Source organism: Telopea speciosissima, chromosome 6 (assembly GCF_018873765.1).
Source record: "Telopea speciosissima isolate NSW1024214 ecotype Mountain lineage chromosome 6, Tspe_v1, whole genome shotgun sequence".
In the NCBI taxonomy this organism is placed as follows: Eukaryota; Viridiplantae; Streptophyta; class Magnoliopsida; order Proteales; family Proteaceae; genus Telopea; species Telopea speciosissima.
The window spans coordinates 46,637,313-46,653,982 of NC_057921.1; the positions used below are offsets into that span (position 1 = coordinate 46,637,313).

Genomic DNA, 16,670 nt, shown 5'->3' on the forward strand with positions numbered 1-16,670 from the left:
ACAGTCCCGGAACAGCCCGTTATCTTCTCTTCCTTCTATTATTCTCTGTCTTAAGCCCACCATAGCAGATCCCTCTTTGATCTGCATCACAATGTCATGTTCCATACCACTACAATTGGAGTTTGGAATGATCTCAAGCAAACATTCTCTTAGGAGACAGCTGGCACTTTTGCCAAATAGTTGTTTTTCACATTTGAATTAGATATTTAAAGTTGGTTCCAATTTGTAATGGAGTGCTAGATACCTGTTCATAGCACCATGCATGCTTGTTTTAGCATTTCAATTTGGACTAATCTGGTTGTTCTAATGACTTAGTTTTAGATTTAAGTAATAGCTAATCTGTTTGATTTTATTAGTTCTTCGAAAAATATATGGAACTCCCTAAAGAACTAAGACTTCTTGCACTTTGTGGCTACACTTTCCCCAAGATCCTTTTCCAACATTCCAGAGATCTAGAGATGTTAGATGTATCACTTTCTTGACATGTGCGTTTACTATCATTGTTTTGTATTGGTTGAGATTTGAGACTAGAGTTTCCAAAATGTAAGGGTTACAGAAATTTGTCAGAAACCCAGTCTAGGTGGTCCATGTATTTGATAATTCATATTAAAGACATGGATTTCATGGACCTGAGTTTCTATTATCTTCATACAGTATGTGTGCCAGACTGGATTTGCATGGACTCATAATCCATTTGGTTTTATAGATAAATATACGATATCTCTACTGAACTATACATGGTCCTCCACATTTTCATCTGGGTCTGCAGTTGAGGAGATCCATTTAATGGGAAACAATTTGAAGGAAATAATGGTGTGCACTATTTTCTTGTAAGATTAATATGTATTTGGATGCTTAATCATTCGTGATATGATATTTTTTTTTGTTCTTTTCTAAAATAATTACTTCATGCATGGACAGTTTTGAAATACATTTTCAAGTTTCTGATTGTATCATCAGTTATCCTCTGCACTCCGAGTGATTTCTTTCCCTATTTTATCAGAATTGTAATTTGGTTGGCCAACCATATTGTATATTGACAGATAGAGTAGTTATTTCATTCGATTGGCATGATTTTAATTTGTCTATGTAAATTTGAGCATATAATGCTAATTATTCCATTTTTATTCCTCCATATCTGCGACTCGACTCAAGTAAGCCTTATCCCAACTAAATGGGTTGGTTACGTGGATCGTGTTTTGCCATTCAACTCTATTCAAAGCCATAGACATTGTTAAACCTAATCCATGCATGTCTTTTCTCACCACTTCTTGCAAAGCCATAGACATTGTTAAACCTATCCCTTGATCTTTTAGCTCTGTCATGAGGGGGGAACTTTGCAAGTTGCTTCATGGAACTGCATGAAGTTCTAAAGATGCAGGGAGTTGGTTGTGAACAGAATTGATAAAGTTTTGATAAAGATAATATGGAGAGTATACTCGATGAATCATAACCTACAAAGTGAGAGTCAGCTCATTTTTTACTAGTCCTTTTTCTCTCATCTAAGTTTGTGTAAGTTTTTTTTTCACCCACTCCTTTCTGTGGGTGACATCCGAGGCGTAGTTTTTGTTGTACATCCATAATTTCCATTTTAAAGTCAATAAAATTCTTTTGGTGGAACGTATGGGATTAGAAACTTGCAATAAATGCAAACAACAGTACATCACCACACAGTTAAACAGTTAAATGGTAAATTGGCAATCCCTCGAGTCCAAGGCTGTGGAGTTATTCAACTGTTGAATGGTGTAGTGGTAAAACCCTTAGTCCATTTCAAAGTGTGGTGTATCTTACCAGTTCCCATTTCTGATGGTTTCAAAATAGTGGGTTTTAGTTGTGTTTTAGCTTTGGCCATGGAACCTGTGTTTATTCTGTCACCACCTTGGCACCTTTCACAAAAGTCGAGTCTCAGAGATATGCCCCAAATCATGTAGAGGACAACACCACAGCACATATAAGATGGAGCATGGAGCAGTGCCAAAGTGGGTATCCTCCTCTTCTTCTTTCTTCTTCATCTTTGTCATGTTCTGATTCTATTGCTCAAATACCCCCTTTCTCTTCTTGGCCTTTGCTTTCTTATACTTCTACCGAGACATGGCTATTGCCCCATCTTCTTCTACGTTGTCTTTGTGTTCTTCATCTTCTTCTGCAGCAGATCGATCAACCTCTTACACTGATTTGACATTTCATTTGCTGTTGGTGTCGTTAGTCAATTTATACAATCACCAAAGAAGGCTCACTGGGAGGCAGTTTGTCGTATCTTAAAGTATCTAAAGGGGGCTCCAGGAAAAGGGCTCATGTACTGTCCTCATCAGAGTGTTGAGTTGGTAGGATTCTCTGATTCTGACTGGGCTGGTTTTGATGGTGATAGAAGATCTAACACTGGGTATTGTATTTTTGTTGGTGGCATTTGGTTACCTGGCGTAGCAAGAAGCAGACAACTGTGGCTAGGTCTTGTGCTGAGGTTGAGTATTGAGCTATTGCTCATACTGCAGCTGAATTGATGTGGTTGAGATCGTTTGATGTAGATCACAAGTCCATATGTATCCGCAGGAACAAGCCCCAAAACCAGCACAGCAAGGTTGTGGATTCGACTGCTATGAGAAGTAGCCTGGTCCGATGATGTGGAAAGCTTTTGCTGGTTCGATGGAGCATGAAGAAGTTAAAAGACCAAAACACTGTTGTGACACTGTTCACTTAAACAGTATCACAGCCCATATTTTCCTTGTGTGGAGATAGTTATTTTTGAAGATTTTGTGGACCCATCAAGTGGAGAAAGATTCTCTCCTAATGCTGCCCTAGTTGTGATTCCCCGAATTTTAGTTTTCGAGATATTCTTATATATATAAATGCATTATATTAAATTTTCATAGATATATATATTTAATACATTCAAATAGGGTTTTCAACAAAAGGGGAGAATGGGTCATGTAGCTAAATAGTTGAATAGATAGATATATTAATGAATATGGTTCAAAAGTCAAGATTATCAACTGCAACATCCAAATCTAAATACACTTCTCTTTATCTACACCTGTAGTTGTCACATGGGTGTGTCCCTTCATTGTTTTCTTCTTCTCTAAAACTTCAACAATATTTCTATCGAGAAAATCTCGCAACCACGATCCTCTCCGTCGAGAGAACTTCTCCAACCACTGCGCATGATTATCTCTGCCATACTTGTCTATTCTTCGTAAATATACACTTTATACAGTAAACCCCTATTTTGGAACCAATTCTCTGCAGAACCAAAGTCATCCGGGATTCACGCGAGTTCTACACCTCATTTTTTCCCGTTTGCGTCGGCATTATGTGATAGGTACGCGGCGGGTAGGATCCCCCTGTTTTGATTTTCTTCAATCAACTGTCACTCACATTAATACCTTAGCCGTTTAAATTATGGCCGGAGCATCCTTTCTGACTTCCCATTCCGAATTCCATCATCCTCCTCCAACGTACAGGAGTAAGAGAGAGTCTATAAAGCTAAGGTAGGGAAGGGAATGATCTTCATGCCATTCGCAGAGAGAGTGGGTCGTGAGAATGAGATGGAAAGAAGAGGTAGTTTGTGAGAAAGTGAGACAAAATAGAGAGACGAAGGTGAGAGGTGGAATAGGGTCAAAGTGTAAAAGAATTTGAGGTAGCTGAGTTGCTTTTGGAATAAAAAGAGGAGGTGCTGTCGCCCACGTAGCAGCTGCGGTGCAAGACTCCACCGTCCAGAACCAGCTTCGCCATGGAAGACGAAATCACCTGTTAACGTTTCAGGTATCCTTAGCCTCTGTAGTCCTCAACCTTGAGCATGAAATACCCCTGCCCATATGATCATAATGGACTAGATATATATATATATATATATATAAACCCACTAGTTTTATTCCCATTCTTTTCACCTTGGTCATGACTCCGGTCATCTTCTCAAGCCGCGGTGACTAAGTCACCAAGCCTAAACAACCGAATGCTTTTCGTCTTGAATAGTATTGGTTTCAACATATTTTTTAATTTTATATATTATAAGGCCAGTAGTGGATACTTTTCAAATCTATTACTTTATATATATATATATATATATATATATTTATGTTGAATAGTATTACATGACCTCACTATGTTATATTTACATTGGCTTTATTTAATGTTTTGTTGGTGTCATTGATGGGTGATGACCCCATTCCTAAATAGTATACCCTAATTTTAAATTAATATAGCCCAGCACCCTGTACGTATAATACTCAATAATCCAGACCAACTTCCGTGCTAAGCACAGGCTAAACCGATCTCCGACTTGAATCCATGTTTGAACCAGAGACCCCTGATTATTCCATGTACCCCATGGTTATAAAAGGAACACTTGAGTCGCATAATCATCCTAATTAGCTTTGGCATTCCAGAAGGGTCCATGAGAAGCTTACGTCCCATCTACCACAGCACTAAGCTTTCTATTATATTATTGCTGCTCCTATCTAACTCCCTATTATGTTATTGCTTATTGCATGTCTAGTAATTATTTTATGTTAGTTGCTTTATCTAGTTATTATTTTATGTATCTTTCCTATTCTTCTTGTAATCTCGTGAGCTCAATAGCTAGTTAATGGCTATTCTATTGGATTGAGAAGACAGAGAGAATATGATATTGATTTCTATTTTGGAGAAGACTCCATTAATGAACCTTGATGAGTCCTTGGGCAAGCCTTGAAGGGCTTCTCTACTGCTTACTAGGGACCTAGGAGAGTTGCTACCCCCTTCAACCTTCTTCTCTATCGATCTTGCACTACAAGTAAACAAACAAAATAATGGTTCTTTGATTGGGTGAACCAGAGTCAAATCGAGGAAATCGATAGTATATACAATGAACCAAAAACCTAAAATTAGGACTGTCTATGTTTTTAAATCATTAAAATTGAAGTATTAAAATGTTTAGATTTTAAATTAAGGAAGGATACCCATGTAGGTGACGTGGACGAATTCACAAGAAACGAGACAGAAAGGGTTTTCATAGAACAGACAGACACAGTGCAAAGTGAGTGGAATATCATCATATTATTGAGTTTTATCGCATTTTATGATCAAATATGTTTCATTGCATCATGATTTATGTTTAAGTGAAATGTATTATGATGTATGCCTTAGAATGTTTTAAATGATATATAAATACATGATCTTATTTATGATGAGATTTTAAGACTAATATGAATTACATGAAAGAAAGATTGAAATAAATGTTAGACTCATGAAAATGAAATGAAACGAATGGAATGGTAAAGAACCCATGTGACTACCACCCCTTTCCAGTAGGGGGTTAGGTACTGGATGAGGTGTACAGATACTAGAGTGTGATCCTTCCCGGGGTTACAATGCCCGGAATCAGGAGTAGATCATGCCTAGTGTAACAGATGTCCTCCCCGGGGTTACGATGCCCTGAACCAGGAGTAGACATAGTATATTCTGAGATAGCCCTTCCCGGGGTTACGATGCCCGGAATTAGGAGTAGACTATCCCTTATACACCGATGAGATTAGTCCCTCCCAGGGTTACGATGCCTGGAACTAGGGGTAGACTATCCATTGTTCAGTGATATGGCGGTCCTCCCCAAGGTTACGATGCCTAGAATCAGGAGTAGACCTTAAGTTTATGGCAGTTATGACGACCTCACTTTCTACGTATGAGAGGTAGTTCACAATGACCAGACCAAATTGATTAAATGATTTACCTTAAGAATTAAAAGATGTATTTTATTTTCATTGAGCATGTTTTTAGTGTTATTTTCAAATGCCATGCATGATTATATATCTATGATCAAATGTATAATATGTTCAGATTCTATCATCCATGTTTCTTGCATCATAATATGACTGTATTCTTCTCACGGGCTAGTTGAGCTCACCCCTCAATATTTTACAGATGCAGAGCAGGCTCACATGGAGTGTCACTGTACGGAGTGCGTTAAGAAAGCTAGGGGAAAATACTTGATAATTCCTGAGTAGTGGATCCTTGATTTAATAACGCTTAGAGTTATTTCTTTTCTTTTTATGATTCAAGACAGTTGGTGGGTTTCAGTGTGATAGTAGGTGATCAGTAGCATTAATGTAATTTGAAGAATAGAATGGGATGTAATGCTTTATGATGATACAAGTTGTGTGATGACTCAAGTAAGAGGTTTTTAGACTATGGTTATGTGAATGAAGTTCTTTTTAGATTTCGGTCATTGACAGAATTACTTAGAATGAATAACTTCCGCTGTGCATTGAGGTGATATAGACTTAGTTTCCACTGCAATTCAATGATATTTGAGTGATTGATTATCCGCTGCCAATGAATTAAATGTAAATGAGATGGAAGATCGGCCGTTATCACACGGCGGCCCGCGAGGGCCAGCACCCATATCTCACCCGGATTTGGGGGCGCTACAATAGTTTAGTTTCTATTTTCAGTTTTAGAAAGTATATTAGGTGGCTTCTAATTTCAGTTTGTTTCTATTTCTTTTTCCTTGCTTGTTTAGAAGGCTGGATCTATAAAGCCTTAGTAGTTTTTATTTTCAGCTAGTTTCTATTTTTCATTAGTTGCTATTTTCCTACCTTCTATTTTGGTTTTAGGAAGTTTCAATTATCTACCTTCTATTTTGTAAGCTTGCCTAAGCTATTAATAGGCCCCCTATTGTAAGGAAGGATGAGAATTGCAGAATAGAATTTGTGGCCAAGCTTGCCATCGGTTATGGGAGAAATTCCATGTTTCAACAGCTGGGATAGCTGTGGGTGAGAGACCCAGGGTGAGAAGCCCATTCCCCTACCCCCATTCTCTTCTATATCCCTTTCTTCTTCTTATCCTTTTTTATGTTTTTCTTAATATGTATAAAAAAAGTAGCAATAAAAAAAAAGTTGCAGTTTAATTTGTTCTTTTCATTGTATCGATCTTGCTGCAGTAGATCTCCCACTGGTTTCACTGGCTCGAGGTCGACTCTTGCAGTATCGTTGCTCCAGGAGTTGGGTTTGCTGGTCACTTTACCTATGAAAATGTTTTGGGATAATCAAACAGCTATCTATATTGCTAGTAATCTGGTGTTTCATGTGAGAACCAAGCATATTGAGGTTAACTGTAGCTTCGTGAGGAATGCTGTCTTGAACAAGCTGATTGTTACTCCTTTTGTTTCTTCTATTGATCCACTTCGAAATGATTTTACCAAATCTTTGTTTGGTCCAACCTTTTGGAAAGTTTGTTCCAAGCTAGGCATGGCTGATTAGTATGTTCTAGCTTGAGGGGGAGTGTTAAAGAATGCATGTTGTACTGTGGGGTTCAAATACATGTCTACCATGATAGGGAGTGTCCCTATCATGGATCAGTGTTAGTGGTTAGATTTGTTTTATTGTTTCCTAATTAGATTTATCTACATTCTCTTATCTTAGCTAGGATCTTATCTTTTATAGTATTGTATCCTATCTAGGATACTTCCCTAAGTTGTAGCTATTGTTTTTGGTTATAAATACAAATCGAGGGAGACTGCTGAGACTATCGATTGCTAGTCTCTCAGCAGTCATCTCTTATTCCTCCATAGCTCTTCTCTCCTTCTCTCTCCCTCTTGTATGGTTGCTGGTTGTTAATTTCTGATATTATCACAAAGTCAATGAACAGCATATGCAAATTAATGTTTCCCAAATCAATTCTGCCAATTGTTCTTCAAATTGTTTCTTGCTAGTCTGGAACACCTTTTTTATTTTTAGTTTTATTTTTGTGTCCCTCTTTCAGCCTTCATCCTCCAATTTTGTTGAAGGATTTAATTCTTTGAGGCTTTTAAATTTGGAGGATAACTGCATAGCTACATGGGATGAAATTCTGAAGCTTTCTGAGCTAAGAAGGTAAGTTTGTTCTCAACTCATAAAGCTTCCTATATTAGTTGTGACTAGTGCAGTTCTAGAAACTGTTAAAATGTGGTGTTCTGCATTCAGCTTAGAGCAGCTTCATTTGAACAAGAACTATCTCAACCATATCTCTTACCCTGATTATGATCCAAGGCTTGATTTGCACAATGGTCTAGAAATGACAGAGCAACACTTTCAGCCTTTCGAAAACCTACGCTGCCTTCTTCTAGGTATTTACTTTTCAGTTCTCTTTATTTCATCATTTTTAATGAAGCATGCATGTGTGTATGTATTTATGTATGATTGACAGTGTCCCATATGCATCAGGGGGTAACAAGATTGAAGATCAGGCATCTGTGGATACCTTGAATTCTTTCCCTAATTTGATGGTGAGGTTATTTCATTTGAATTGCTGATTGCTTAAACTTTTCTTAATCTTATGATTGGCTATGAATAGTATGACTATTAAATTGGTGTACTTGCTATTGGAATGGAATATCTTGCAAGCTTATGCAATTGCAAACTGTGTATCATTAGAACAAAGATTGAGTGTTACGTGTACTCATATCTGCATGATCATTCGAACAGCTAGTTGGTATATTTTTCTTGCAAAAACACCTGAAAATGTAGGGGGTTTTTTTTTGTTTTTTTTTTTTTTAAATTTTTATCATTGCTCACCCAAGAGGTAGCCTGCAGTTAAAGCTTCTGGATAGTGAAACAAATCCATTTTCAAACATCAGGTGGGCACCAGAGTTGTTATGGCGACAAGGCGACCCAAGGTGGTGGCCAGGCTCCTACTTATGGTTCTCTAGTTTTAATCTTAAAAGAAGGTTTATGTGTAAAATAGAAAGTTTTTGCCCTTTACTTGTAAAAACACAAGGATTTTATCATACCTTTTATAATTTATACAAAACCCTATAGTGGCAAGGTTCAAGGTTTCGGTTACTGGTTTTGAAACTTTCACGAAATATTTCAAAACCAGGCTCAAAACTGAAATATTTTCGTGAAACTGTGAAATTTCGGATGAAACCTAGAAGGTTTCTGTTACTGGTTTTGATTGATGGTTTTGATGCCCAAATGGTGAAATTAGTTCCCGAAACTTTTAGGAAACCCTAATTTAGGCCACATTTACATTTACAAGGAAAGAAAGAACAAAGAAAGATAAAGATTTTTACAACCAGCATCTGAAGGGAGGAGTCAAGGACTGCGAAAGGCAATGGGGGAAGAACTTCTGTCTGCAATCTGTTTAAGAGAATAGACGATAGGAGGATCTCCTGGAGAGAGGAAATGGCACAACTCCTTGGTTGGCCATTTCATTGGCAGCCGCCCTCCCTTCCCTATTGTCAAGGGTTCATGGACACTTACTGCTAGACAACGGGTTTTTCATCTTCAAATTTTCTGTGGAACAACTCCTTGGTTGGCCATTTCATTGGCAGCCGCCCTCCCTTCCCTATTGTCAATGGTTCATGGACACTTGCTGCTAGACAATGGGTTCTTCTTCTTCAAATTTTTTGTGGAAGAAGATAAGATCCGGATGCTAGAAGGAGGCCCCTGGCATGTTGGCCATAAGCTGATCTTCCTTTGGCATTGGGATTGCTATTTACAACTCCAATGCATCAACCTAAGCTCCATTCCTATATGGATTATCTCACCAGGCCTTCCACTTCACTACTGGTGCAAGGATGGGCTTAACATTGTGGGTTTTGTTCTACGCAAACCTCTTTACTTTGATGGTAGAACAAAGAAAATGGATAGGCTTGCTTTCGCGAGGATATGCGTAGAAATCTCAGCGGATGACCCTCCTCCCTCCTCTATAATGGTCATCGATGATGAGGGGTTCTCATTCAAACAACAATTTTGCTTCGAATGGGTCCCTTCGATTTACCAGAAATGCAAGGTGTTCGGTCATAACTCCAGTTGTTCCCCTCACACTGCTGCTTCAATTGGAGTCTCCACTTCTACTTCTGCTGGTGTTGCTCTGGGAGATTCAACGAAATCGACTCCAGTCGTCGGTTCCATTGCTCCTTGATAACTTTGAGAATTGTGACTTGTGTCAATGAGACACAATCACATGTCTATTTATAATAAATGCAATGAGAGTACAAGGACAGAAATGCCCTTAGGGCAACACAACACCGGACCCGGATACATTATAAGTGTCCAGGTTCATTATGCACATGTGATTTGACTAGGATTTTATTTGTGATGATCTCTGATTATACATAAAGAGGTTGTGGGCACATTGTTCATAAGCCATTATTCATGAAATTCATTACTCTTTGATTAAGTGATAATCTATCTCCACATGCTTGGTGCGATCATGCTGGACAGGGTTATTACTCTGGGTATAACCAAACTTCACCATAGCACTGTGGAATCTACCAGACCATGCTCTAGGAGACTGCTTCAAACCATAGAGAGCACGTTTGAATTTGCATACCTTCCCATGAGTTTCCCTAGTAGCAAATCCCGGAGGAACATCTAGGTAAACTTCTTCTTCTAACTCCCCATTAAGAAACACATTCTTCACATCCAATTGTTGCTACTTCCAACCAAGATTGACATCACATGATGGGATAACCCGGATGGTGTTCATCTTTGCAACCGAGGCAAAGGTCTCCTGATAGTCAAGACCATATGTTTGGGTAAATCCCCTAGCAACCTATTTGGGTTTGTATCTTTCCACTGTACCATCAGAATTTTGGTTGCCAGTGAAAACCACTTGCAACTGACTATTTTTTTCGGGAGAGGAAGTGGTACTAAATCCCAAGGGCCAATTTTCGTAAGCGCATGCATTTGCTCCATCATAGCTGCCTTCTATTTAGGATCTTGAAGAGCCTCCAATTCTTAGGAATAGAAACAGAGGACAAGGAACTCACAAATGCACGATATACAGGTGAAAGAGACTCATACGACACAATTTGAGAAATGGGGTGTTGCGTACAAGTTCTAAACCCTTTGCGATGTGCAATGGGTAAGTCTAAAGAACAGTCTGAAATAATGGGTGGTGATGGATCAGAAATATTACTTGGAGGTGATGGATTTGGTGCAGAAGGAGCCATTGGGTCTAGAGCAGCTGTAGTAGTGTTAAGTTGCATCCCACGACTAGAGCGTTGGCGAGTGTAGGTTTAAATAACAGGCTGTGGGATGACAGTAGGTTGAGTTTCCTTTGGGGTAGAAGACTCCCCCTAAACCAAAGACATGGGAAGAGATGATACAGGCATATCAGGCATATCGACACTAACCAGCTCACCCCCTTGACGAGATGCCACATCATAAAAAGGGACAGCTTCATTAAAGATAATGTCCATGGTGACAAACATCTTACGAGAAGGGGGATGATAGCATCGGTAGCCCTTTTGGGTAGGGGAGTAACCTACAAAAATACACTTGAAGCCCCGTGGTTCCAATTTACTGGGGTGTTGATGGTTTCGAACATAGGACACAGCCAAAAATTTTGGGTGGAACAATAAAGGTGGTGGAGCCTTGAAGGACCTGAATGGGAGATTGAAACTCAAGGACATGGGTAGGCATGTGGTTAATTAAATAGGCAGTAGTCATAACTGCTTCACCCCAAAAATGGGGAGGGACATTCATTTTAAAGAGAAGGGCATGTGCAATCTCTAATAGGTGACGGTTCTTACGTTCAGCTACCCCATTCTGAGCTGGGGTGTCAACGTGACTGGTTTGATGCAAAATACCGTGGGATGCAACATATGCCTGGAATGCCCCATCACAATATTCTCTCCCATTATTACTGCGGAGAATTTTTATTTGAGCATCATATTGGGTCTGAACAAAAGAATGACAGTTTTGAAAATAGGAAAAAACCTCATTTTTATGATGCGTCAAATAAATCCAAGTGCAATGGTGTAGCAATTGATAAAAGAAACAAACCATTTATACCCAGAAAGAAAAGAGCAACGGGTAGGGCCCCACACATCAGAATGAATTAGCATAAAAGGTGAAGTACTTCTAGAATTTAAAGGAGAGTACAAAGAACGAGTTTGCTTGGTTAAAACACAAGCATCACAAAAAAATCCTTCAGTTTACGACTAGAAAATAAATTTGGAAAAGTTTTAACTAAAGTTCCCACAGGAGGGTGGCCTAAACGGCGATGCCAAAGTAACAACTCAGGAGAACTAGAAGACTCAACAACAGTGGGATGAGCATGTCGAAGAGAGGAAGAGGCGGCATCAAGGAAATAAAGACCTCCATCAGCTTTACTAGATCCAATCGTTTCTCCTGTTACCAAATCCTAAAACAAACAATGAGAGGGAAAAAAAGTTACTTTGCAATTAAGATCAGATGTGAGGCGACTAATGGAGAGAAGGTTGGTAGCAAAATTCGGAACATGTAAAACCGATTGCAAAGACATGGTAGAAGAACAAGTGATGGTCCCCTTCCCAGAAATGGATGAAAGAGAACCATCAGTAATACGAACTGTATCCTTACTAGAACATGGGGAATATGTAGAGAAAGGATTTGCCTTACCGGTCATATGGTTGGAGGCACCAGAGTCAAGGATCCAACAATTGGAAATGGTAGAGTGACATAAACCAGCAAAAGAAATACCTAGAGTGTTAGAAGAAGCCAAAGTAGAAGTAGAAGCGGAAGCAGGAGCAGAATTGGCATTGGAGTCCAACTTGGTAACCAAATGGTGCAGCAACTTAGTCAGTTCATCTTTAGCATTGGCGGGAGGACCAATGGAAGAAGGAGCAGTACTAATAGGTGTATCGGGTACCATAGTTTTAGTCATATGGGTAGCTGGTCTCCCATGACCACGACCCTTAGTAGAAGTAGTGATAGGGCGCCCATGAAGCTTCCAACAAAAATCCTTGGTATGCCTCTCCTTCCCACAATAATCACATTTAATAGGTTCTTTAATAGAACAATCACTGGGGTGAGAGGAGTTACCTTTAGGTGGTGCGGGAGAACTAGATACAAGAGCCGATCTCTCCTGGGAAGAAGGGGGGATCATGGCATTGTGCCGACTATCCTCCATTTGATCAGTGAATATGCCTGCTCCAAGGTGGGAAAGGGACCCCTGGTGAGAACATGGGCATGGAGTTGATCGTACTCTACAATCAGCCCAATAAGAAAATCATACACCCTAAGTTTATCCTCCCGTTTCTTGAACTTGATCACATCTTCAGGGGTAGAATCCTGGAAAGTGTCATAAAAATCTAACTCCTGCCACAGACTTCGCAACTCGGAGTAGTAATGGGACAGGTTGAGTTCTTTCTGCTTGGTCTCGTGAAGTTTCTCTCGCAACTCATAGACCTGGGCATCATTCCCAACCTGAGAGTAAGTCTCCTGAGCAGCCTTTCAAATTTTTGTAGCAGTGTCAAACAAAAAATAACCATGACTAAGTTGTGTCATGTTGGAGAGTAAATAATACATCACAAGGGAGTTGGAAGAACTCCATTTGTCTTGTTTAGGACCTGCAGTGAGGGGTTTCTCCTTTGCACCAGTGAGATAACCCACAAATCCACGAGAATCAATGTTGAGATAACAGGATCTGGACCACATCAAATAGTTGCTACCATCCAGTCGAACGGTAAAGCCAGGGAAAGTGGGAAAGTCATCGTGAGAACTACAAACAAACATCTCCAAAGTAGATGTAGGAGAAGAAGTAGCATCTCCCATCGTGACAATGTGCGGATAAAAAACTTAACCACAGGTCAAAGAAAAAACAGGGAAAAAATTAGATCATCAACATATCTGAAAAAAGGTTCTTCAAAAAAAGGAGATCGCAGCCTGTTTAGATTATGGAGAGAGGCTGGAACCAAAAAAGGAAGGAAAAAAAGCCCTCGGTGACAGAACAAGGGAGGCGCGACTCCCTGTCTCTCGGTGACGCTAGAAGGGAAATCGAGAGAGAGGGGGTCGCAAGGGAGATGGCGGCAGTAAGTGGTGGCAACGCTAGGGAAAGGAAGGAGGTGAGAGAGAGAGAGGCAGCGGCACTAGGGAAAGGAAAAAAAAGAAAGGAGAGAGAGAGAGATGGTGGTGGTGGGAAACCCTAGGTCGATTCTCCCTGCTCTGATACCATGATAACTTTGGGAATTGTGATTTGTGTCAATGAGACACAATCACATGTCTATTTATAATAAATGCAATGAGAGTACAAGGACAGAAATGCCCCTAGGGAAACACAACATTTAACACCTACGACAATTCTACTCTTATATCCCATATTACAACACTCCTGCAACCAACGATGCGTCCATTGCTTGCTTGCTCTCATCCTTCTCGCGTGCTGCTGGCATTATCCATAACCTCAGAGACTACCTTCGCTCTTCTAGCCAAGGAAGACGTCGTACTCAAATGAAGAATTCCCACTGGCGATGATACCTCCCCACCGGCTCTCTCCAAACCCATCGGTCTGAACTTCTCCTATAGTCTGACCTCTGTTTCCGCCTGTGATGCTGGTCTCGCCTGCGGTGCTACTCCTGAGGTTACTGTGGTTCACGCTTCCTCCCTGCCTCCTGAAGTTCCTCCATCTTGTCCCTCTCACCTTTCAGCCAATTCTAACCCTAATGTTCCTTCTGGTGCCCTTCCAGTTTCTTCCCTTTCCCAGTCCAATCCTACCCTTCCCCCCACTTTCCTCTCCTTCTTTGCCCTCGGGGTGGTGCCCTCCACTGGCGTAATTCTTTTTCCCCCGTCCTCTTTGGCTCATTCCCCCTCATCCTCGAGTCCCACTCATTTCCCACCCATTCGCTATCCCATCCCCCCTTTGTGGACCCTTCTTATTATAGACTAAACTCTGCTTCCCTCATCTTGGGCCACCTGGCCCAGCACTTCTTTTGTTCCCCTCCCCGGGCCCATAAGGATCCCGCTCCCCAATCCCTAACCCATTTGGCCCAAGCCACCGTCTGCCCTCCTCCCTTTGCTTCTTTGGATTCTTCAATTGGAAGGGATTCGATCCTCTCTAAGCTTATCTCCTCTTCTTCTTTGCCTGTGCCTCCATTGGCCTTATCGGTTCACCCCCTCCCTTCGTGTCTATCGTCAGTGATACTATTTTCCCCTTATCCCAAGGAGCTGCCCCCACGAAATTTTCCCTTTCCCATCAATGAGAAGATTTTTAATGAATTTTTTATTCATCCAAAAAAAAAAAAAAAAAAAAAAAGAAAAAAACACTGTGTAACCTTAGATTGTAAAAAAACACACCCAAAATGGTAGTTTGGTTTTGGACCCTAGGTTGGTAGTGCATGCTGTACGATGTTGTATACACAAAATTTAGTACTTGATCACACATAATTCAATTAAAACAACTAAAATATGATTTAGGAATGAATAAACATTAAATTAGAAACCATTTGTTTAATTATCAATGGACCGAGTTTTCCTTCAGCCACAGTGAATGGAAATCCATACATCCCGGGGCTTCAGATGCTCGGGGGAGGGTATTTTGGGGAACATACTAAAACCCTATAGGGTTTGTGAACCCTAGGATGGTGTGGTGAACCTTCACCACGTGGTTAGGGAAAACTTTCTCCACTATCAAATGTTTTTTTTTTTAAAAAAAAAACATGGTTCTTTACAAAGATATGTGATTGATTTGGCTAAGAATAACAAAACCTAAGGTTTTCTAGGAAGTTTTTCCCTCTTTGGATCGAAACTATTGAAATGACACCAAAACTCGAAACATGGTCAAAATTTCATCTAAACTGCGGAATTTCAATCGAAAACATGTTTTTTATACGACGGGTTTGACCTAAACGATACCAAATCCAAAACATGGTTGAATTTTTGCTGAAACTGCAACATTTCGACTGAAACATGGTAAGACCGAGGTATTGCACCTAGTTTTTTTCCCCCCAAGGTGTCATATTCTGGTATTCTGTATTGAAAGGAGCAAATCCTGATATGTATCGGACCGATATGCATGATATGGTGATATGTATTGAGACTTGATATTCTGACTGCAGCTTTCGGATGTATTTTCATATTCAACCAGTTAGAGGACAGTGGCCTTTCTTAGAGCATAGTTATGTGCAAGTAAGATGTCATCGAAGAAGCTTAGACTACCATTGGTAGTCTTTCTTTTTCCTTTTCACCTTATTTTTCTTCTCTTTTTTATAGGTAGGTTGTATAAGAAGTCAGCCTGTGAGGCCCTTGGTCTACTAGCATAGTCTCTTCAGTCTCGGGCTAGTTGGTTGTCATTTCCTTGCCTGAATTTGGTTATTGCTATAACTTTGAAAACATCACCATTTCCCCACTCTCGGGGTGGGAGATGCATGCAGATTTTGTTTCTAATTCAAAAGGCTACAAGATGATAGTTGTACTTCCTTTTTGGGTGTTATATTTGCTTAATGTTGATGGTAGCAAGATATCACAGTGCAGGAATAAGTACTATCATTAAAAAAGAAAAAGAAGAATTACCATCAACAACAACAACAACTCAGCCTTATCCCTACTAATGGGGTCGGCTAAATGGATCCTCACCATCACCAAATGCTAAAATGCTTGAAATAACTTTCCTAACTTTGCCGAATTATTGGAGAATGATGTTTGATGTAAACTATGCCCTTGGATAACAGGAGAAAAGAACTACTGGAATAATACTGTGATCGAGTTTTTGTGGTGTTGTCTATGAGACCTGCTAATAATTATCTTTTGTTTTGGATTGTCTTCCTGTGGGTTTTATGTGAAGGATATTAGACTTTCGGAGAATCCAATAGTTGATCCAGGAAAAGACGGTCTCCCTAGATTTATTCTGATTGCACGTTTAGCAAAAGTTGAAATGCTAAATGGAAGTGAGGTAGATAGCGTGCTCTTTTCTGTATGTTCCACCCCTGCTTTTTTTTTTCTTTTTTTAATGTTATA

At 39.9% G+C, this 16,670-nt stretch overlaps 1 protein-coding gene across 1 annotated transcript in view; it reads left to right on the plus strand.

Moving 5' to 3' along the window:
• The window catches only part of LOC122665843 (tubulin-folding cofactor E-like), a 55,591-nt gene that overhangs the window by 5,239 nt on the left and 33,682 nt on the right, over positions 1 to 16,670 (plus strand). The window contains exons 4-8 of the mRNA XM_043861976.1: positions 655 to 813; positions 7,732 to 7,841; positions 7,932 to 8,074; positions 8,172 to 8,233; positions 16,498 to 16,605. Coding sequence (XP_043717911.1) covers positions 655 to 813; positions 7,732 to 7,841; positions 7,932 to 8,074; positions 8,172 to 8,233; positions 16,498 to 16,605 — 582 coding nt within the window. The remainder of the gene's footprint in view (positions 1 to 654; positions 814 to 7,731; positions 7,842 to 7,931; positions 8,075 to 8,171; positions 8,234 to 16,497; positions 16,606 to 16,670) is intronic.